General features: G+C 39.5%; 1 protein-coding gene across 3 annotated transcripts in view; it reads right to left on the bottom strand.

The window, feature by feature from the left end:
- Positions 1 to 417: 417 nt before the first annotated feature.
- The window catches only part of rgs17 (regulator of G protein signaling 17), a 38,628-nt gene continuing 13,687 nt past the window's right edge, over positions 418 to 25,358 (bottom strand). For all 3 annotated transcript variants that reach the window (XM_029765148.1, XM_029765146.1, XM_029765145.1), the window contains 4 exons: positions 24,630 to 24,760; positions 6,747 to 6,818; positions 4,040 to 4,271; positions 418 to 3,719 (listed from right to left, as the gene is read on the bottom strand). In XM_029765148.1, coding sequence (XP_029621008.1) covers positions 3,531 to 3,719; positions 4,040 to 4,271; positions 6,747 to 6,818; positions 24,630 to 24,760 — 624 coding nt within the window. In that variant the 3' untranslated portion in view covers positions 418 to 3,530. The remainder of the gene's footprint in view (positions 3,720 to 4,039; positions 4,272 to 6,746; positions 6,819 to 24,629; positions 24,761 to 25,358) is intronic.

Genomic DNA, 25,358 nt, shown 5'->3' with positions numbered 1-25,358 from the left:
AAAAGGCCAAGTACCGAAGTAGCCTACAGGTTTGGAGGATTGGGAAAGCAACCAAGAGGTAGATGTTTCTGTTCTTGTGGATTTAACATCTTTGTTTAAGTGACTAAAATAGCCCTTCAACCTTTGTGAATGTGACTACGAAGCACCCTTGGAAACAACAAGAAACGAGACTGTCCCTTGATTGTACAGTAGAAATGTTTTGAAATTCGAAATGGTAGGATTGCAACTGACAATATGGGTTACGTACAGCAATAATGACATAGAATAGCTCCTTGGATAAAGAGATGCTCATTGGCCTGAAAGAAAACACTGTGAATGGATAATAAAGCCTCTCTGGATGAGGGCGTCTCGGACTAGTCGATCAGTCATCAGGTGTATTTTGCAGTGAACTGTCATCTCATAACACAGCCACAGGTCTGACAACACACATATTTATTAGTATTTATCAAGTGTTGTTTTTTTTTTTCCATCATGAAGGCATATACTATTTTCTCTGTATATTACTTGTTATATATTTATATAGAAACAAAACTAACGATACATTTTTGCTGAATAAGATATGAATATCAGCAAAGGGCAATGTAAACCATGTTCCATCAAACTTAACCTATCCTTTCCCATATTTCAACAGTAACATATTTGCATAGGCAAAATGAGATTAGCCCTTTAAACAGTGTATTTCCTGAATTATTTATATATCTAAAAATCTTTTTCCAGTTGAACACAATTAAACAAACAAAAAAGTTAACTAGGCTAATCGTCCTTTAACGCTTAATACATATATTTTCTGTGCACATTTTGTTTACAGTGTTAGGCTTCAAGTAGATCTAAAAACAAAGTGTACATTGACAACTAGATGTGAAATAAATTAACCAATATGAGAGGTAGTGAAATCCCTAATGAAAGTTAAAGGAGAACACAGTAGATAAGGCGATGCTTCTCTAATCACATAAATTCTGACACTCTAGATAAAAATCTTATTCTGCCAACAAACCTCTGCCACCTTTCAAAGCCATTCATTCTGAATTGAAAGTCAACATTTGACCATGACACTATGCCTGTGATACCACCTCATGTCATTAATTGCTAAATCCTTGTTGAAATGTCAGTAAAATGAACAACCATTTCTTTCCATGGAGTGAAAATAATCAATTACTCCGAGACACCAGAGAACACGTCGTACAAACCTGCAATACTACTCTTCACCCAGTGTAAAATGCTAATTGTGAATCATTCACAACCATTTTCCTACCTACATTTTTTTGCTATTGGCTTCTCTTGCGTTTCCAGGATGATTGCTAACCGCATGAATGTAAACTTGGTTTGATTGAACCATAATTTCCCTGTCTGGTTGATTCAGAAGTTACAGCTGAAATAATATCTAAAATGAGCAAGTCATTTATTTTTTTATTATTTCAATGCCAGTTGTCATTAATAGAGCTACATAAAAAGGTATCCTCTACGTAACCACTGTGGTGCATGCATACTGTATCACTCTTCATTAAAAAAAGAGTATGCAAACACTTGCGAATGAAACTATCTATAAAGGTGGCTGAATGTGAACGAAATATAGGGAACGTTAGAATATTGTTGGATGCTCAAAACGGCTGATATCATTAGGCTATGCTATATGTTCATTTTTGTGAATGAATACAAACGGAAAGACTCTACATCTGATCCAATTGCACTTCAATAACCTTCAGTATGTGGGCTTTATTAAAACCCTTAATAACTGGCCTTGGCACATGAACTTCAGGTAGTATGTTCAAACAGAAGAGTGGCACTGCTTCAATGACACTTGAATATCATTACCCACCAGTGGTGATAATACACACAACTCTCCCTCTCACAATATACTTTACTCATGCACTGACCTCTACACATCAACAGGTGACAAAGGCCTGCAATCATTTCTCCATGTTTAAATGTCACACTTGCAACAACAACAAAAAATCATTGAACATATATTTTAGGCCTATATGTTCATGGGACGTTAACTCTTTAAAATGTTTTGATACGTATGTATCTGGACGGCAGGTACACACATTAATGCGTGCTGGCAATTTTAGGAAAGAAAATACCGACCCGTCTCCAAAATCTCTATTCACCTCCCCTGTCCAACTCTGTAAAGCACAGAGACTGTTAAAGGCATGGGGCTCACCGACTGTTAAAGGCATGGGGCTCACCGACTGTTAAAGGCATGGGGCTCACCGGTACCCAAGCACCTTACTGGAGCCTCACTAACCAGTCTTAAAGACAGACGCACATCTGGTGAACAGGACTGCAAACCTCCAAACAACCTATATATAAATACGTCTGACTCCACCTGGCCTCTTCTGCCCTCAACTGAGCTGTTCCTTAGCTGGTACTGACCCCCTTCAGTCTAGGACTAGCTACAGCTTTAAAACCAGAGGCCATATAGGCCTACTTCATTATTCCATGTGTCAGCAATGCATACCACTCTTAGACCTCATGGTGATGCATTAGACATACCACTACCTTATAATTGACCTTCCAAACCAAGGCATCATGATTACTACTATTTATATTATAGGCAGTAGAAAAACTAAAAAGTAAATGGTTCTCTTTCATTCTCGAGAGCTGTAAAGTGTTCATGATTTATTGTATGAAACGACTGAATTGAATGTTTGATTTCTTTTTTCTCCAACAAGGATTCCAACCTCTGACATAACCTGTGCTTCTCTCAGGGTGAGATGGTGTGGGAAGGATAGAAAGGACTCTGTGTTTACTAAACTGTGGTTGTTGCCATAACAAGCAGCTCTTGTGCTGCCTTTTTCACATAAAGGCATTGTGATTTCCCGTGGAAAGTAATGTTCATAAGACATTTAGCTGCCCAACCACAATTCTAGCCCTTCTCCCAGTTTTAGAGTTGTAAAGAAGGCAAGTGCTTGGATATTAACACTGCTGTAAAACTTTCAACCTTCTCAAAATCAACGACTGCAAGCTAATTGGCAAATATCAATATTCCCTTCACATAACACATCAAGAGCTTGACAGGGTATATCCCTAGAACAGAAGAAATTACATTTCATATTCAAGAACCTTTGCAGTCCACTGCTAAAATACCAAGCTACTGTAGAGCGAATTCCATTACCTTGTTACATGCAAAGTCTGATTTTCCTGCTCACCACCGTCAAGCTCTACAGCCATCGTAAAAAATACATTGTTTTTGGACTGTAAAAATGGCTGAGGCATGGGACAGAATTTGAGAGAGAAAAATACAGAGCAAGATAGAGAGAGAAAGAGGGAGCGAAAGGAGGAGAACTCTCAAAAGTACAGTACAGGAACAATGGGTCTGTCCTTCCTTTTGTTTCTCTTTGTCATAGTAGCCCGAGGAGCTCTTATCTGCAGTTAAACCAGGTACTAAACCTCAGGGCTGCCTGCGAGCAGACACTTGAAATTGCTTAAACTATTCATTATTTTCTTGTTTCTTTTTCAAAAAAGGAAAATATCAAACCCAGTTTTGGCACCTTATTGTCTTCTTGTTTTTTTGGGGGGTGGGGGTTACTTTAGGTGTCTAGGCAGGAGCTTCTCTTGCTGTCCAGAAGGTTCCTGTAAACGGAGGAGTTGAGGAAACGGGGGTAGGAGTCTCTGTGCATCAGAGTGTAGATCTGCAGCTGGGCCTCCTCGTACATCACGTTGCTGGGCTCCGTCAGGCTCAGGTTGATGCCTTCCCTCACCCGCGAATCCAGGCTCACCTGGAGGCAGAGGAGCGGGAGAGAACAGTGACATTACTATCACACAGAGCCACAGCGGAAATGGAGGGAGGTCATGTTATCAATGGAGATAAGGTCACCTCCCACCTCCTCTTCAACCACTTTGAGATTGGGGTTTCAATATGTCTTGGAATCAGACCTGGGTCAAATACATGTATTCCAAACATAGTCAAATACTTCAGCTGTACGTGCTTTCATTTTCCAAAATGGAACCAATGGAATAGTCCTGAAAGCAAAGTAAATATCAGCCGAGTGATACTAGGTGCCAGTGAAACTCCTGCTTCCAACGTGATGCCTCCTACCTCTTTCGGCGATAGAATGGAGACGTAGTCCTCGTAGATGATCCTGGCTTTCTCATCGATCGCAGTCAGGTCTGTCTCTTTCTTCAGCTCCTCACAGGCCAGCCAGAACAACAGGTTCTCTTCACTGTACTCAGAGCGCAGAAATTCTCGGAAAATCTCCCTGCCTTCTGAGGAGCGCATCACCAGCTCGAAGCTACGGGCCCAGGCAACCACCTCGTCTAGAGTGGGTTGCCTAAACACAGGATACCAGGAACCCAGTGTTAGCAGTCTGGACTCTCACAATACACAAGACAAACAGATTCATTATTTTTTCTCCAGAGATGCAATAACATCGTTTCCACAGGCTGTTTCAATTAGCAATAGAAATAGTAGCGGTCATATGTCATACACACATCCTTGAAAAACGTAGGTACTGGGCTAATGATAAACATGAAAAGAACAAAGGCCTGCACACTGTATGTTTGTTGTTTTTTTAATCGCAGGACACATTTGATAGACGCTGGGACGCTAACTAGCCTAATAATTATTTTGATAACCAACAACCTTGTTCAGTCATGCTACCATATTAGCTAGGTGGTAACAACCTGGTAACTTGACAGGCACACATTTGGTTGAAGATGGGACAAGAAGAAAGGGAAAAGGGTACGCAGGTAATTCATGTGCTTGTCAGAACACTACTGTTATTCCCCATACTTATTTTATTATTTAACTTCTTCACAATTTTGCCAGTGTAATTACTTATTTGAAACCTGATTTACCTACTTGTGTCTTTGAAAATAAATTAAATGAGGCTATGCATTTTTGTAGGCATTCATATAGCTACTAGGTCAAGGACAGTGTTGATTATATGTCATAAAAACAAGAATAGGCTATATTGAAATACCCCATACCTCAAACATCCTGCTTTGTCATTTTAGAGAGATGTCATTTCAGTATTGTGCACAAGCTACTATAGGCAGATATGGTAGGGGGACTCAACAACAAATATCTTACCTAATTACTGTTATATGATGACACATTTCTGCAAGTAGTCAGCCTCAACCACCTGAAGATTTATAGCCAGGTAGAGTGATTTGGAGAAAGTCATTGTTTTAGCATGAACATTTTCACTTAGGAAACATAGACCAGGGGTGTGGCCCTTATGGGAAAACTATTTTATTCAAGCCTTATTTTTAAAGCGATAGTTGACCCACATTATAATGTAGACCGCTTACCTTGAAGCAGTCTAAGCAGACATGAAGAGACTGCAATCCATACCTTGGTGAGCCACTGTAACCAACCAACCATTCAATTTGGCTGACTCGTGCATATACTAGTGGAACACTTTGGTATGATCCTAATCACCACATTCAATGACAACACTTTGAACCAGAGCATCTCCCTAAGAGCCTTTTTGACCTAAAGGCTCGCACACATCGCACCGAATGTGGATCTAGCGTTCATCTGCCGATCGTTCAGCGCGCTGTGTTTAGGGACCACCCACTGTAAACGTCTGACTGCCAACATTTTTCACTTGATTCTACATGTAAAATTGGTGGTCACTCGGTTCGCAAATTACGTTCACAGGTGCTAAGTAATCTCAGCCAGCAAACGCTATTGGTGTGTCTGAGGCCTAAGAGTCATGGCTACAGGGACCGATTGAAATTAAAAGGTGGTAATTAGGAGCATTCAGTGTGCGGGCCTTCCTGCTATTTTCATGTCTCAATCGACAAAACATGCTAAGCATGTCACATGCTAAAGTGTTACCATTATTACAATTAGGACTAGGTGATAAGGAGAAAAATCCATCTCACTTATTATAACAACAACATGAAGAATGAGTGTTCCAAGGTAGAGTCTCAGGTTGAACCTGGTGTCATGGCCACAGCCATGTGAGAACAGTATTGTGAGCCACAGCCATGTGAGAACAATTGTTTGGGCAGCCAGACAGGCTACAACGTGTAAATGCAGCTGAATGCTGAAATCTGACAATTTTACATATCACGCAAATAATAAGCACACAATATACCGTAGAGCTGAGCCCTATACTCTATAATGGACCTGCTCCTTTGGGGTGGATGAAAATGATGTCCTTGTGTGTCCTCAGTTAAGAGACGTTTCAGTCAAATAACTGAAATTGTGAGAGGTGGAGAGAAAAAAACTCATGCTCTAATTGGCTAATACAGCAAATGAGTGAGCAACACACAGGAATAGATATTGACACAGCAGCAATGTAAAGAGAGAAAATGAATGGGCCAAAGCAGTAAAACGAAACAGGCAAAATAATTAGACTGCAAAATTTCTGGCATACATTCTGGCTAATATCTTGCATGCAATAATTAAATTTTCTGGCATATTTTCTGGCATCCTTTCTTGAGGTAGACAGTCTTTATGTATAATGTCTATGTACTGTATAATGCCTTCAAAGACAGGGATGAACAGATGTGACCAAAGGTCATCAGCTTATCTGACAACATGAAAACAAAAATAACACCTCACTGTTGTACTTCCCTTTCTTGCACTTGTCTTTTCGTACTAAGACTGATTTTGCTAATAGCTGCTTTGTTGAGGAACGTTTTACTATGACTGTCATATGTGGTTGTCTTATCTACTGTAAGTTGCTCTGGATAAGAGCATCTGCTAAATTACCAAAATGTGACATGATATCAAAACGGTTTGGTATTTTCTCAGAGACAACCTATGGAAAAAGGCATAGCTGGCAACTCACTGCTCCTCCGTGGCTTCAATACTATCCATTTTAGTGCATGCCCGTTCGGAGCGCTCCATGCGGTCCTCATTCCTGGAAAAGGAGAAGCAGAGAGAGATCAAACATTACTATTGTTTTCAAACATATTCCATATTCAAACATACTTATTCATATGGCAGTCTCAAGGTTGGATGTTCATGTAGTCTCTTTGTTGAACTACTGCCTGAGAACAGGTATGTATTCTTCTGAAAACCAGTGAAAACTAGTCGTGAAAACAACCTGTGAGTGGAGTGAGACTGCTATTTACAGTACACAAAACCTTTACAACATCGCTATACCGGAAATGTACATGTTCAACACATGTTGGATACACAATAACAAATTATATTGTGACACAAATTGAACTGTAACACATTAACAATACATTCCAGCTGTCTGTCCTTTCACAAACACCTGAAAAGCTAGTTTGAGGTGCATGTTCTGTTCCTAAATACATTACAAATGTATTGGAAAGAGGTTATCAAGAAATTTCAACTGCCATGCAAACGGAATGTGTTAATTCTGTGTAAAATTTCAAGTAGGGATGTATTGGAGAAACGGCACATTTATATGCCACTGTGTAAATACTGCTATGCAGATTTGACTTAATTGCGCTTGGATGTAGCCTAGTATAGGCCTATTGGTTCAGCCTGTGTCATACGATCATTACTTTCACACTAAACACCTACATACACAATCATGTCCAAATCATCTCAAATTGATTGTGAAGCTCAACAAAGTCCAATATAGATGATTTGAACGTGATGTGCGAAAAATGCTAATATCGGTCCCATGACTTGAATGGGATTTGTGCCGCAAATGCTAAAACGTTAGCATGTGGAAACAGTGCCATGGAAACTAAGCCAAAGCATGGGTTGCTGTCATACCTTGTCCTAGAGCTGGGACGATAAACCAAAAACTAGACACCGACATTGCCTTCCTCTTATCGAAGCATTTTGCTTGTCAGTAATTTTAGGTGATTTTGCTACACAACGTTCCTGTAGATTTTTCTAAAACAATTCTTTGGTCAACAGTAATATAAGCATTATGTTGATTCCTGCTATGAAAGTATTTGCCTGTCCCTGTTTCGCTGTCAGCTGCTTACTCTTACTCCCTTTCCCCACTGTGCGCACATAGGAGGGAGAGCTGCATTCTGAGAAGCACAAGCATATGACCGTTGCTCAAAATGCTATTGGGGAAAAATACAGTTTTCAAAGCAACTACTGTTGTTCTAGTTAGAGAGGAGAGTCACAGCTTTCTGGGAGTATATAGAATGTATTTCTTACCTCTTAATATTGAGTTCATGGCACCAATTTACAACCAGAGTAATCTGTGTAGTATGGTTCTGATGCACCTGAGGAGTTGAGCCGGAGCGCGCCATTTGCAGTGAATAGGCCTACATCCAGTAGCCTAGGCCTAGCACGGGAATCTTTTTAGGACATTAGCCTAGATTTACTGAGTGATTAATCAATCAGCCCACATGGCTTTATAGCAACAATATCAGAGTTAGCAATCTAGCTTAGTGTTTTGAGTTCCCACTTCCTAATAACAATAATATAGCCTTAAGGCCAATTTGCACAAAGATGTCAGAAAATTCTCTGAGGATCAAAAAATAAATCTGATCATTCTGGATTCCATCAAAATATCAATAATGCATTTCCTGGATATGTTAGATGAAACAGCTTACTTTTTGAATCATAGGCTACCATTTTAATTGTCTTACTTGGCACTAGAAACATGTGTCTAGAGCCCTGCAGCCAATGTAAAGTAACTGTTCAAAAAAACTAAATATGTAGCGTTCTATTTGTTTTATCGAGCAAAAAAAAGTTACATTTATCGCAATATTACTTTTTGTTCATAACGCCCAGCTCTAGCACCTCCCCCCAAAAATGTTTTATCATAATATGGATTTTTGTCCATATCGCCCAGCTCTACTTTGTCCAAAGACTGCTTGCAGGGTAATGAAACCAATATGTCATTTTGTAATTTGAGTGAACTATGGGGTGTCCATTATATAGAAAAAATGAATAGGTTTAGGCTATAAGGCCCACGCATATATGAATATGAGAGAGAGAGAGAGAGAGAGAGAGAGAGAGAGAGAGAGAGAGAGAGAGAGAGAGGAGAGAGAGGAGAGAGAGAGAGAGAGAGAGAGAGAGAGAGAGAGAGAGAGAGAGAGAGAGAGAGAGAGAGAGAGAGAGAGAGAGAGAGAGAGAGAGAGAGAGAGAGAGAGAGAGAGAGAGAGAGAGAGAGAGAGAGAGAGAGAGAGAGAGAGAGAGAGAGAGAGAGAGAGAGAGAGAGAGAGAGAGAGAGAGAGAGAGAGAGAGAGAGAGAGAGAGAGAGAAAGAAACAATATTTTCTGACTGGACTGCTTTGGTGGAATTCTCCACTCTGTCTAGCCTACATTCCTATCTTGCGTTCTGTATATATATATATTGAAATAGGCTAAAGCAAAAAGGAATAGGCAAATCACTCAATGTCATTTGTGTGTTCTTTACTGCACAGCGCCAGTTAAGTTCAAATAGGCTAAACCACCATTTGTCACATCACAATGTCATCACCATCGATAATGGTTGTCAATCATCAGACAGTCAATACTAATGTAGCCTAAAAATCTGAACATTTCAGTGTTTAGCCTCATTTAGCCATCACAGCACTCGGTTTCATACCAACTCAGATTTAGCTTTCCCCTGTACAGTGCATTCAGAAAGTATTTAGACCCCTTCCCTTTGTCTATGTAAGGTCCCACAGTTGATAGTGCATGTCAGAGAAAAAAACCAAGCCATGAGGTCGAAGGAATTGTCCGTAGAGCTCATAGACAGGATTGTGTCATGGCACAGATCTGGGGAAGAAAACCAAAAAATGTCTGCAGCATTGAAGGTCCCCAAGAACAGTGTCCTCCATCATTCTTAAATGGAAGAAGTTTGGAACCACCAAGACTCTTCCTAGAGCTGGCCACCCGGGCAAACTGAGCAATCGGTGGAGAAGTGCCTTGGTCAGGGATGTGACTAAGAACCCAATGGTCAATATGACAGAGCTCCACAGTTCCTCTGTAGACATGGGAGAACCTTCCAGAAATACAACCATCTCTGCAGCACTCAAACAATCAGGCCTTTATGGTAGAGTGGCCAGATGGAAGCCACTCCTCAGTAAAGGGTACATGACAGCCCACTTGGAGTTTCCCCAAAAGGCACCTAAAGGACTCTAAAACCATGAGAAACAAGATTCTCTGGTCTGAAGAAACCAAGATTGAACTCTTTGGCCTGAATGCCAAGCATCACGTCTGGAGGAAACCTGGCACCATCCCAACGGTCAAGCATGAGGTGGCAGCATCATGCTGTGGGGATGTTTTTCAGCAGCAGGGACTGGCAGACTAGTCAGGATCAAGGGAAAGATGAACGGAGCAAAGTACAGAGAGATCCTTGATGAACACCTGCTCTAGAGCACTCAGGACCTCAGAGAGGGGCTAAGGTTCACCTTCCAACAGGACAATGACCCTAAGCACACAGCCAAGACAACGCAGGAGTGGCTTTGGGGGAAGTCTTCAAATGTCCTTGAGCCAGAGCCCGGACTTGAACCCGATCTAACATCTTTGGAGAGACCTGAAAATAGCTGTGCAGCGACGCTCCCCATCCAACCTGACAGAGCTTGAGAGGATCTGCAGAGAAGAATGGGAGAAACTCCCCAAATACAGGTGTGCCAAGCTTGTAACTTTCATTTGAATGATGATGGTCACATGATGATCGGTGCATGGCTGCCAATTAAAACATTTTATCCATATCTCATATAATCTACCCTGTCCACTTCATCAGCGAACTGTTGTCAATAGAGCATGAGGCAAAACCAAATTGGGCAAGTATGCTATTTATGGCAACAGTTGTTGTGAGAAAACCATCTGTAGAGTTGAAATTGCAATGGAAACACAAACTTCTGTTTTATTATTCAGTACCTGAAAACTAAAACAAATGTGCTTTTATGTGCACTACGTCATCACGCACAGCATTTTATCTGCTAAAAAGTAAAGCAAAAAAAAAAAAAAAACACCTCTAATGGGAAAATTCACATATTTTCTCAATGCAGACTAGAAAATATGATCGACCGGCTTGATTCGGTCTTATGTAGCAATATTTGAAATTGTAATTTTTTACATTGGATAAAAGTAGAGACTCAGATCTAGAAAATGGTACATCAGTTGAGGAACAATGGGAAAGTAATTCTGCTTCGAAAGTTGATAAACTTGTAACCTCACTTTTGAGAAAATGGCCTTAGAATGTTTTGGTACACATACTGCAGAGCTCTTCTTTGTCTACACCCATTCAGCACCGTTCACACCCTCATAAGCTTTATCACCACCCAACTCTTTAAGGTTGATCTGAGCGTTCTGTCCTAACAGCAGCAGTCAAGCACCCAAGCTAACTGGCTAATGTTGGCTAGCTACATCCAAACACAAATGAGAGAACAGCTCACTCTGACAATTTTACTCGCCCTAACAGACCTGGTCAGTCTGTTATCCAGAGCGTTGGCGACTGCAACTGTGATGCTGGCAACAATTGACGCTTTTTTACTGACGGTTGTTGAGCGTTCGTAAATTCGTAAATTATTCTGCGCTCTGGCAAACTCAGAAGAGAGTGCTCTGAAATCGGAGTAGATAGCCAGATCAAATTTACCAGCTACATCTATCAACAGATGTCGCAGTGACATCATTAACATTCTATTGAAAAGCTTACTTGCATAGTGGAGTCTTTTGTTAAGAAATGTAGCTAACTAGCTAAACAATGAACCATAATCCCAACTCATGACGTTACTACCCTGCATGAATTTGCAGGTAGCTAATCAACCAGATTCAACGTTAGCTAGTTAACACTAGGCTATAACTAGCAAAGCAAATGGCTCTGAGATACGAAGAATATTACTACACAGAGCATAAACGTAACGTTAGCTAGCGAGCCAGCCATGAAAATAAAATGACTGACTAAATTAGAAACGTGTAATATCTGAAAATGTAGCTAGCTAGACTATTTTACCCGTATACATGGATGGATGCTTCTCCCTCTCTGTCACACAGATGCCATGGTTGCCCTTAGTTTGAAGATGTAATCCAGAGACAAGGGTTTTCTCCATCTCGTTAGCTATCCTACTCTAATTCCACTGATTTCAAATCTCAGTCCTCCAGAAAGAGGACATCAGCACTTATGCAGTTCTACTACGCAATATATTTTTTTAAAAGCAGTGTTAAAACAGGATTACCTACACATACTGACCAGCTCAAATAGACAGAAGCGTGCTACATGGCAGACCAATCCGAACTCATCTCTCGGCATGTCCAGTGCAATCATTATCTCAGCCAATCATGGCTAGTGGGAAGGTTGCAGCCTTTTTCTGTGGCTAAGCCAACTAGGCTCGTAATTTAACAATTGTATTTGTATTTACAGATGGCATACAAGTTTGTTATTAAGGCACATGAACGTTGACACGTTCCAGAAGGCATTTCTGCCCCCCAAAAAACATTTTGATTTAAAAATGAGTCACATATGGAAATCTGTCGCCAATTGGATGGAAAACCTAGCTACAGACACAGAGCACAAAGTAGATTGGATTGACTTGTGCATCTCTGACAGCAGATTCCTAGTGCCATGCTAGTAAGTGCTGCTATAATGTGCTTCTGCCTAGGGGCACAGCAGCGTCTCTCAAAGAGCTTGAGATAATAAGTTCCTCTTCTTTATCTCAAAGCTCTATTTGTCTTTGGGTTATAAAAGCACTTGAGGGAGTGTTCTTAAGCCATGGGGCTACCGTATCCAATCAAACCTAATAAAATTAGGCTATATGTAGTATCTTTGTTTACAAACTTCCGCCTGTGTACTTTGTGGACCTATGTTATTCTGAAAGCAGGAAGCATCTACCTGTGACGGAGTTTACAACAGGAATCCCGCTCCCCCTTTATTTATTTTTGCTAATGCACAAAAAAGTACCCCAATTGAATTGAGCCCTTCATGCAGCTAGGTTCCAGAATGAGCGCTAAGCATTCAGAAAACCCCTCCTAATCTTCATCTGTACCCATACATGGCATGTCTCTTCCTACATATATTATATGTCATATACTGGGAGTCGCACAGTGGTGAATATTAGCTTCCTCTTAGTATCTTCATCAAAGTATCCTTTGTGCTGACATAATTGAGCTGGCTAGCCACAGGCTCTACACCTCCTGAGATGGCTCTAAATATAAAACATGTTCTTCACAGCTATTTTGCATGTGATGTGAAGATGGAAATAGGCTGGCTGTTTATAGAGAAGATAAGGTCAACATATAATTGGGAAGGGTTGTGGAGGCCGCATTTTAGAAACGGGTCTTACAATTATGCTTTCTTCAATGTTTTCATTATTTCAAGCCATTGTTTTTTAGGCCTATATTGTGGGTTCACTGTCCAAGACAGACTTGGCTGTGATGGCGTCCTGAAGCTTGCTTTGTTCAGCCTTGGTCTTAAACATACAGTAGGTTCAAAGTTAGGCCCATTTCATATTAAGTGGTGCTAAAACTATTTACTTACATGGTAGTTTTAGAGACAGATACCATGTACAGTGCCTTCAGAAAGTATTCACAGCCCTAGACTTCTACCAAATTTTGTTGTGTTACAAATTGGGATTAAAATGGATAAAAAAAATTGTCAACAATTTACACAAAATACTAATGTCAAAGTGGAAGAAAAATTCAAACATTGGTAAAAAGAAATAAAAAAAACACAAACGTATCTTGATTAGATGCGTATTTAACCCCCTGAATCAAAACATGTAAAAATCACCTTTGGCAGCGATTATGGCTGTGAGTCTTTCTGGGTAAGTCTCTAAGAGCTTTCCACACCTCGATTGTGCAACATTTGCCCATTATTCTTTTAGAAATTCTAAAAGCTATGTCAAATTGGTTGTTGATTATTGCCATAGATTTTCAAGTAGATTTAAGTCAAAACAGTAACTCGGCCACTCAGGAACATTCACTGTCTCCTTGGTAACCAACTCCAGTGTAGATTTGGCCTTGTGTTTTAAGTTATTGTCCTGCTGAAAGGTGAATTAATCTCCCCGTTTCTGGTGGAATGTAGACTAAACCAGGTTTTCCTCTAGGATTTTGCCTGTGCTTAGCTCCATTCGTAATTAAAACATTTTTTTGTTAATGATTACAAGCATACCCATAACATGATGCAGCCACCACTATTCTTGAAAAGATGGAGAGTGGTACTCAGCAATGTTTTGTATTGTATTTGCCCCAAACATAACACTTTGTATTCAGGACAAAAAGTGAATTGCTTTGACACATTTTTTTGCAGTATTACTTTAGTGCCTTGTTGCAAAAAGGAAAAGTGTTTTGGAATATTTTTTATTCTATACAGGCTTCCTTTTTTTCACTCTGTCAATTAGGTTAGTATTGTGGAGTAATATGATAAAAAAATTACAAGATGAAGTTATAATACTGTTTATGCATCGAAAAACATTTGTTAGTACTCTCTCATCTGTGTCTGTGGGACAGTTGGGCCTCTGGGGCTTGGCGCTGGCAATAAAATGATGATGGCTTGGGGATAGAACCTACAGCCTGCATTCCATAGAATGAGTTGGTGTTTGTGTATTAAATCAAATCAAATTTATTTGTCACATACACATGGTTAGCAGGTGTTAATGCAAGTGTAGCGAAATGCTTGTGCTTCTAGTTCCGACCATGCAGTAATATCTAACAAGTAATCTACCAATTCCACAACAACTACCTTGTACACACAAGTGTAAAGGAATGAATACGAATATGTACATAAAAATATATAAATGAGTGATGGCCGAACGGCGTAGGCAAGATGTAATAGATGGTATGGAGTACAGTATATACATGTGATGAGTATTGTAGGGTATGAAAACATATAAACGGCATTGTTTAAGGTGGCTAGTGATACATTACATCAGGAAGGCATAGAGTACAGTATATACATATGAGATGAGTAATGTAGGTTAATGAAAACATTATATAAAGTGGCATTGTTTAAAGTGGCTAGTGATACATCTAATACATCAAGATGGCAAGATGCAGTAGATGGTATAGTGTACAGTATATACATATGAGATGAATAATGTAGGTTATGTAAACATTATCTAATATTAGGTACAAGGGAGGAGATGTCTCTGGTGTAGACGGCTGATGGGAGGAACCTTGTCTTAGGTGCCAAACCCTGATTTCTATACAATTGGAACAGTCTTCACAGCAAATGCTATCTGACTGGGGGGTTACTCCTTTCTCACATACAAATCCTAACCTTTTGACCCATTCCAGGCATCTGTTGTTTGTCATGAACATTCAGGAGGATGTACTTTGCTATAAAGAGCTGTAACCCAAATCTGCTCATTGGGCTCTCAACGATTACCGATGGGTGGTTGTTGACCAGCTTCATTATTGCAATTCTTAAACAAAAATAAAGATTGATTGTTTGAAGAAATAACAAAGTCTCTCTCACTTGGTTAGAATTTCCCCCACAGTAACTACAATGTTGTTGATCCATCCTCAGTTTTCTCCTATCACAGCCATTCAACTCTAACTGTTTTAAAGTCACCATTGGCCTCAAATCCCTGAGCAGTTTTATTCCTCTCCGGTAACTGAGTTAGGAAGGACACCTGTATCTTTGTAGTAACTTGGTGTATTGATACACCATCCAAAGTGTAATTACTAACTTCCCCATGCTCAAAGGGATATTCAAATGTCAACTTTTTTACATTTTTACCCATCTACCAATAGGTGCCCTTCTTTGCGAGGCATTGGAAAACCTCCCTGGTCTTTGTGGTTGAATCTGTGTCGGAAATTCATTGCTTGCCTGAGGGACCTTACAGATAATTGTATGTGTGGGGTATAGAGATGAGTAAGTCATTACAAAAATCATGTTAAACACTATTATTGCACAGAGAGAGATTTCATGCAACTTATTATGTGACTTGTTAAGCACATGTTCGCCCCTGAAGTTATTTACACTTGCCAACCCCTTGCCACAAAGGGATTGAATTCTTATTGACTCAAGACATTTTAGCTTTTAATTCTTTGTTAATTCTACAATTATTTTAAATACAATTTCACTTTGACATTATGGAGAATTGTGTGTAGGCCAGTGACCAAAAAAAGAGCAATTTAATACATGTTAAATTCAGGCTGTAAAACAACAAATTGTGAAAAAAGTGAAGGGGTGTGAATACTACAGTGGTTCCTCTAAAAGTTGTGTCATACTGCAGCACACCTTGTGGGCTGCCAAGAATTCTATGGCACATTATTTAATTGTCAGCCATTCTTACCATTAATGCTAGTTAGTGTTAGTTTGACCACCAGAGGGCATCTTTGAGAAGCATTTGATAGCCTTCAATAGTGGCTGTACTAGAAAATGTTGAACCTTTTTCATAAGAACATAGTATATGGGATTGATTTTAAGAAATATTGCTTAATTAATTTGATGAATAATATGGTGTTTCTATTCCAAGAAAAACTACAAACTAAACCCTCAGGGTTTCCGTTAGGATGGAACGGAAAATATGGCGCTGTACAACGTGACGGTCGGGAGTAGGCTACAGTACTAAGAGCATAACATTTCCACGCCCTAATTGTAGTCTAACCAATACCCAAACGGAGATTCAGTGAAAATAAAAATCTCATTGATTTATCAAGACCAGTCCCCATGCTTGTCTCAGAGCAACGCAAAACGGTGCTGAAATAGTTTACCACAGCGGGTAGACTATTGCTTCAAATCCTATAGCTTCCATCTTCAATATGCTTTTTAAATAAATAAGACCTACACCACTTTTAACAGCACATTACTCAACACTAGTGAGACTCATGTCGCCTACAGTAGGCCAACAGTATATCGAAAAATATTTTTTTGCAATGACATGACTCTCAGCCTTTAATTAGATTTAGAGGATTGGAGGATTCTAAATTAATATCTAAGGGGCATTTTTCGTTTGGGAAAATCTGATCTGTGAGAATATCTAAGAGGCTTTTAAATAATTGAAAATGAATTAATAATAATTGCTTTGTTTAAAAATAATGATATTTTGGAGATGATTTAGTTTTCAAATAACCTAAAGTGAGTAAGAAAAAAGCCATTCTTGAACATGGGGTGAGACATTGTTACTAATTTGTAAATAAAGCCAGATTGTTATTTAGAATGATTTATTTCTGTTTTTAGAGGGAGAGAAACCAAAAGCCTACAGTCGCCTCATTGGTCTCCCAGTCACGGCTGGCACGGGTATTGAACCAGCATCTGTAGCAACGCAGTTTGCACTGCAATGCAGAGTCTTAGACCGCTGTGACACTCGGGCGCTGTACAACGTGACCGGTTGGGAGTAGACTACAGTACTACAGTAAGAGCAAAATAATCCTAACATTTCAACACCCTAATTGTAGTCGAAGTTCCTCTTAGAATAAAAACCTTAGTGTAACAACAGTTTTAGTAAGTGATACTGAAGTCATGCACAATTATCAGTTTCTATTTGGTTTATGCCGCCCATTCATTGTCAGTTAGAGACACATGCTTTTGCACCTTGGGACACAAAAGCATAATCAGTGCTCTAACTCCCTCTTGCGCTGGTCTGGAGCAATGAAGTAGTGACGCAGGGTACCGTACTTAACAACAAATTACCTCAAAGTCCTGCAGCATAATCACTAACTTTTAGTTGAGCAACCACTGTAGTTATAGTATAGGCCATTATTACCTAATAAAAGTACTGTATTTACAGCTGTAACACAGTTGTCCAGTTTGTGTTATAGGCTAACACTTGCTTATGGTAGGCTACCTCCACAATGAGTTTTTATTGAGCACCGCTTCTATTGTTTGGTGTCCCCAATTGGAAAAAGCTTTTTGCCTTTAATGGAGCAAGACCTTGACTTCCTAAAGCATCTCAGAGTACGTGTGCAAACTTAGGATCAGTTTTGCCTTTTAGATCATAATTATATGGACGGGGGGGACTTGATCCTCGATCTGCACTCCTACTCTAAGACTCTTTGTGAATACGGATCCAGGAGTCATCGATGGCTTGTTCTGATCTGTAGATAGTGTTGCTCAAGTCATTCTGCCTTTGCCTTTGGCCTTCTCAGGTCAGTCATGCATACCTGAGACCCACACGTGTTACAGTGGTCGAGAAATGTAAAATTACAATGCAACTCTGACTGGCAGAACTCTCAGAAGTTGTGTTCCAAATATCAATTGCCTCCAAACACATGACATATTGACTTCAACATCAAGGACATGAGTTTCTCAAAGCTCCACAGTCATCACCTATCACAATGCAGATGTAGGATTTTAATTCGATCACTCTTGCAGGATAACCTTCCTGCAGTGCAGGACATTTAAAACGTGTAGTTTATTTGAAGTTTTAGAAAAACTTCTGAAGTTTGTAATTTCCACTTACAAAAAATGTATCAACCACTACAAAAATGTCCCTTAAATATAAATCCACATAAAAATTAACATTTCCGGTTTCTGCAGGATTATTTGTTTGCTGTAGCAAACTGGCTCAAATGATCATCCTACATCTGTAGATCAAGGAACTGTATGGATGTACCATTCCATGCTAACACTTATGAGAACAGACATATTCTGAGTCCTAAAAGATTACCTTGTATTATATGTGACCTGATTCAGGAAACTAGGCGTATGTCGCAAGTCACAACTTCACAGGAGAGCCTTTTGAACGTAAAAATGTTTTTTTTTATCTAAATGCGTTTTTTGGAAGAAATGCCTTCTCGGACATGTGAACTTTCATGTGCCTTAATATCAAACTTGTATGTCATCTGTAAATACGAATAAAATTGTTCAATTACGTGCCTAGTTGGTTTAGCCACAGAAAAAGCCAGCAACCTTCCCGCTAGCCATGATTGGTTGAGATAATGAGTGGGCTGGACATGCCGAGAGATGAGTTTGGATTGGTCTGCGGTGTTGCATCTTGTGTCTATAAAATGAGCTGCTTGTAATGCGTAGATAGTCCTGTCTACTGCAGTTTTTTTCTCAAAATATATAACTTTAGCCATGGAGAACTGCAAATATGTTGCTACTGCTCTCAATAACTTGCTGCCCTGAATTTATCAGGCGCTATCAACAAAGGTGAATGGGGAAAAAGTTGTGTCAGACTACTTTCTGGACGACGATCGTGCCATGCAACTCTCTCTCACTCTGAAAATTACACATTTTGAAATCAGTGGAACACAACCGGCCAAACAAGCTGTGCAAACTAAACGGAAACACAGGATGTCTTATAAAGGGGTTGCAGTCTGCCGTGAAGCTTTCATCCATGTATACAGGTAAGAATCTAGCTACAGATTCAGATATTATACGTTTCTAACGTTTGTCAGAAAGTTGTTTTCATTGCAAGCTGGAGTTTGATGGCTGGATTGCTAACTAACAATGAACCTGTTATTTGGTTAACTTTAGCTTGCTATGACAATTGGTTTGTATTGCTAGTAACGTTACTCTATGGATTGGGATTATATTTCATATTTTAGCTAGCTAGCTAACGTTAACGTGACATGTCTAAACAAAAGACCAAGTTAAAGCTTGCTGTTAGCTAGCTAACGTCAGCTAAGGTTAGGTGGCTGGCTAGCTAACATGAACTTATGTGTATAAAGTGTGTGTAACGTTAGTGTATTTTTCTCAGAATGCCATTTCGCATTGCTAGTTATAGCCTAATGTTAGATAGCTAACATTGAACCTATTGGTTAACTTTAGCTAGCTATGACAATCGGTTTGTATTTCTAGTTAAAGCTTGCTGTTAGCTAGCCAGCTGATGTTAGATGGCTGGCTAGCTACAGTAGCTAACATTCCCAGTATGAACGGTGTGTAGTGATCTCAGAATGCCACTTTGCATCTATTGTATAATAATGCTAAAATATTTGTATCTGGAATTTGTCTTTCAGCATCAATCAGTAGAACATCCCTGACTCTAATCCACCAGTCATACAGTCATCAAAAAGAGAGCTGGCCTAAGCAAGCAAAGGCAGCAGCACAGTCATCAACTACTTGCACCCTTTCTTCACCAACTAGGGAGTTGGGAAAACACGTGTGGACCTGAATTGTGATAACTGCAGTGGCCAAAACAAGAACAAGTTTGTGCTCTGGTATTGTGCCCGGTGGACCATGCACAAGCTCCACCACAATCTGGACCTTCACTTCCTGATCACAGGCCACAACAAGTTTGCCCATGACTGGTGCTTCGGCCTCATCAAGCAGCGCTTCAGAAAGACCAGAGTGAACACTTTGTCTGAGATTGCTGGTGTTGTGAAGGACAGCACTGTGACAGGGGTCAACATCCCACAGCTGGTTGGACTGGAGGATGGTACGGTGCTGGTGGAAAGCTATGGCTGGCAAAAACACCTGACTCTGTACTTCAGGCCGCTGCCACAGATCAAGCAGTACCAGCACTTGAGGTAAAAAATGATTTTCATTGTATGAGGTTATTCTTATCTAAACTTGGGAGGTGAATTGATGTTTTCTTCAGGGTTGTAATGTCTTCTGATTTTTTGGTTATTCCCTTTTTACAGCTTCGATGCTCTGGAGCCTGGTGTTGTCGCCAAGGAGCGTTCGGACTGTCGGGACCAGGTTTCAGCTGCTGCGCATCCTTCCTCCCATAGATGGTCTGCCAGTACAAGCACCACCTGGACTGGACACAGCTAGACAAACTTATATTTTTGAGAAGATCAGGGAGTTTTGTAACGAAGAGGCTATGGACATCACATGCCCTGCACCAAAGTCAAGGGCAGGACAGAAACAGGCTCTCCGAATATAGATTCCCTTGTTCATGCGTGGTTTGGACGGACCAGTCATCAGCACTATCCGCAGTGCTTCTATTCACATGACTTTCTCCTAACACACACACGCCATATGTTGCTGCTACTATATTTTTTTTATCCTGCAGCTCAGCCACATTATCCCTGATCGTATGCATATAACTACCTCGTCTATCACTGATATTGTTCTTGTACATACATGTGACCGTATCAAGTGTCCACCACATAAATATATGGCGCATGCATCTGTTAATGTACTGTACATGTGCACCTCACTCAGGTTTCAACTCCGATTGCATGGCCTTAACTTATGTATGGAATACTATGTGATAAGTGCATGTTTAACGGTATATAAAGTATGCTAATGTACTGGTGTGAAGGCATTTGGGCAGTGGTGTAAAGTACTTAAGTAAAAATACTTGAAAGTACTACTTAAGTAGTTTTTGTGGTATCTGTACATTACTTAACTATTTCATATTTTTGGTACTTTTACTTCACTACATTATTTTCTTTACTAATGTACTTTTTACACAATACATTTTCCTTGACACCCAAAAGTACTTGTTACATTTTGACAGGAAAATTGTCCAATTCACACACTTATCAAGAGAACATCTCTGGTCACCCCTACTGCCTCTGATCTGGCACAAATGCTTCGTTGTGAATTACGTCTCAGTGTTGGAGTGTGCCCCTGGCTATCGTCAATAAAAATAAAATAATTGTGCCATCTGGTTTAATATAAGGAATTTGAAATGATTTATACTTTTACTCTATGACAATTTAGTACTTGTTCCACCACTGGATATGGCTGGGGGTTATAGCATTTATTTCACATGACCCATCAATTTAGACAAGTGTGTCTGGGTAAGTGTCTAATATTTATACATTTTTTATCTGGACACTATGTTTACCTGGAATGGTTCCTTATTGTAGTCTACTACCACTTTTAGTCTTAATCTTTACTACACTACTCAGTGTTTAGCACATGACATGTGAATCCTTAAAGAGATGGGTGGGGCTGGCTTAAGAGGGTGTGAACAATGCTGAATGGGTGTAGACAAAGGAGAGCACTCCAGTAGGTCTCACAACTTTCAAGGCCCTTTTCTCAAAAGTGAGTTGATCAACTTTCAAAGCAGAATGACTTTCCCATTGTTCCTCAATTGCAGTGTATGATATACCATTTTGTAGCTCTGAGTCTCTACTTTTATCCAATGTAAAAGACACAATTTCAAATGTTGCTGCATAAGACCGATTTGAGCTGGTCAGTCACACATTATTCTTACAATCTTAGAGCTTTGCTTAACCTTTGATCAGTTTTTTAATATATTACTCTTAAACTGCAAATTACTGTTTGCTCATGTTGTCATCACAAACTTCACCCATTTTATGGAAATGCAAAGGATGGCTTATCAATACACTATGCAAACTACAACCAATGATATCCGTTAATATTTACATTGTTCTTTTCACATTTAGGGATTGTGTTAACACAGAATTCTGTGAAAAAAGAAAGATATAACACAGAAAAAATATATTGCTGCGTTTTGTAAACATAGATCTAAAATGCTTCTTATTGTATTTTCTACTCGGCTTAATTTCGTGCTCCAGTTACACTTCTCCACTTGGATGATAAATATTTTCTGTCTTCATGAATCAGATTCCCGCATTCAGAAACGGTCATTCGATCAGCAGACAGCACTCTGACTGATATACTTTCTCTGGTATAGTTTCTCTCCGGTAGCAAGTTAAAATGTAAGCTAAAAAAAAATCTTACAAAATATTAGGAAATGTAGCAGGGTACATTCTTTCTATGATAACCATGACAAATCTGATGTCCACTCACTGGGCAAAAACTGGTTGACTCAACATTGTTTCCACGTAAACTCAGCAAAAAAAGAAACGTCCTCACTGTCAACTGCGTTTATTTTCAGCAAACTTAACATGTGTAAATATTTGTATGAACATAACAATATTCAACAACTGAGACATAAACTGAACAAGTTCCACAGACATGTGACTAACAGAAATGGAATAATGTGTCCCTGAACAAAGGCCTCTTCAATATCCTAAGTTTTCATAACTGTGACCTTAATTGCCTACCGTCTGTTAGCTGTTAGTGTCTTAACAACCGTTCCACAGGTGCATGTTCATTAATTGCTTATGGTTCATTGAACAAGCATAGGAAACAGTGTTTAAACCCTTTACAATGAAGATCTGTGAAGTTATTTGGAGTTTAATGAATTATCTTTGAAAGACAGAGTCCTGAAAAAGCAACGTTTCTTTTTTTGCTGAGTTTAGATTCAACATCCTCACATTGAAATGTGGAAACATCATTGATTCAACCAGTTTTTGTCCAGGGGGTGGGGCATCAGATTTCTCATGTTTATCATAGAAATAATGTAGCCAGCTACATTTCCTAATGTTTTACTTGAAGTTCATCTTGCATTTTAACTTGCTCCCGGAGAAAAACTACACGGAAGAAAGTACATCAGAGCACTGTTGGACTGATTGGATTTGCAAAAAGTCATCAATGTAACATGCAGACCAGACCGCACGTACGCATGTTGATTTTGTCCACCCACACCAGACGCGATCAGGACACGCAGGTTGAAATATCAAAACAAACTCTAAACCAACTATATTAACTTAGGAACAGGTCGAAAAGCATAAAAAAATGTATGGCAATTAGCTAGCTAGCTTGCTGTTACTAGCTAATTTGTCCTGGGATATAAACATTGGGTTGTTATTTTACCTGAAATGTACAAGGTCCTCTACTCCAAAAATGTATCCACAAATAAAAGGGTAAAAGTTTGTAGGTGCATTACCACTACCAACTGAACTGGAGTGTGGACCTCATCTTTCAATCACCTACGTGGGTATATCCTCCTTCAAACCAATGAGGAGATGGCACGTGGGTATGTGCTCCTTAAAACCAATGAGGAGATGGCACGTGGGTATATGATCCTAAAAAACAATGAGGAAATGGGAGAGGCGGGACTGGCAGCGCATCAAGTGTCACAAATAGAACCAAGTTCTATTTTAGCGCCTGAAATGACTGAATAACATGTATGTGTACATTTATTTTGCAACACTCGCGCATGCGACGCAAGCGGTGTGGTCAGCATGTAAGGGCATTTCGCCTTTATTTACCCAACTTTTAACCAAAATCCAATGACATGTTGCATTTCTTTCTTGATTTCACGTTGGATTAATGTTAGTTGAAAACTCAACGAAATATAAATCAAAACTAGAAGTTGAACTGCAAAAAATACCATACTTTTTCATTGTAAGCTAATTTACTTATGTGTGGCTGCTAGCCAAATAGTGTTGCACTTTTATAGTCATCTGATGAAAACCATGCTATTTTCTACCAAATGTGTTGCATTAATTTATTTTGTGTGAAGAAAAACTATAGTTGCATGCCCCTGATGACTCTACTGAAGCAAATAAACACAAACACTGACTTTCAATATAAAATGCAGGTGAAATGGTTTAAAATGCAGATTTTCTTGATGGTCTGCATTTTGAAAATGCAGATTATTAAAAGCTAATGCGCCCCTGCTGTTTTCTCCACGGAAACATGAAGAGTAGTAATCATACAGTTGTATATGGGAGTCTCTTTTCCTAAGCTCACCCTTTTCCCAGGCATCAGATAATTGGTCTGATAAACAATGTTTATGCACCCACAGTACTGAAAACTATGAGAGGAAAAAGACTTCAAGCATCGAGTCATGTTTTACCTGGAGACCTAGAGTCTTTCAGCATTCATTACTTTAATCTATAAACAATGTGATCGGCCTCAACATTGGGTGAATAACGACAATAATTCCAAATGTACGAGTATTGGTTATTTTGGCCTAAAGTGCTGATAACTACAGTCTACAATACTTTCCCCCACTAATAAAAAAACACTGAAAGGGATGTGGTCTTGAAGGTAATATGACCAGGTGCTTTTTTCTGTCTATATTTCAGGAAAATCGAAACACAATTTCTCATAATTCTAAAGGGCATTTAGACAGCCATTGCCCTTTGAATATGGAGGAGGCATGGGGTAAGTAAACAGAAAGCGAGGATTGACGTACCAGAGGCATTTACAACAACCACACCAGCACATGCAGCAGTTGTTGGGCCTTGGATGGCCAGGCGCCTGGGGAGGTCCTTCAATGTGTGGCTGCTGCCGTTTTCTCATATCAACACCGCTTAAACTTCGGGGCTGTGGACAAAATCCAAACACATTGGTTAAGGACTATGCCATCTTCCTCATAGATGTATGAATACCACAACATTGAGAGAACATGAACTAGGTGAATTTCATACAGAAATCAATATGGACGTGAAAAGGTATTTTTTCACTGGTTCTTTTCTAAAAAAAATGTTTTATCTTTGCCACTCATTCATGCGGTCAACTTTTTATAATTTCAACAAAATACATTTTAAAACAAGGTATTGTGTGTGTGGCAATCACAGTCAAACCATGTCAACAACCATCAAGGACCACTTTGGAAAAAATACATTTTATTAATACTTTCAAGTGATATCCTCTGGGTCCACATTGTACACTTTGTTGTATATATGTCCGTTACCCAGAATAAATTAAATTCAACAATATTGACATTCAAACTCAGAGGCCAACATAGAACATTTTAGGCTGCACAAGCCCAAAGAGAAAGATAGAGGGCGAGGATGGAGTGAAAAATAGATAGAATGATAGAAAGAGGTGGTGAAAGAATGAGACAGAGGATTCCCTCCTGGAGCTGGCCTTGCTTGGCACCGTGACAAATCTGCTCTGCTGTGTGAGCAAGAGATTGGTA

Source organism: Salmo trutta, chromosome 10 (genome assembly GCF_901001165.1).
Source record: "Salmo trutta chromosome 10, fSalTru1.1, whole genome shotgun sequence".
NCBI classification, from domain to species: domain Eukaryota; kingdom Metazoa; phylum Chordata; class Actinopteri; order Salmoniformes; family Salmonidae; genus Salmo; species Salmo trutta.
The sequence above is the reverse complement of the archived record's forward strand: the minus strand, read 5'-3'. Positions and strand labels throughout refer to the sequence as shown.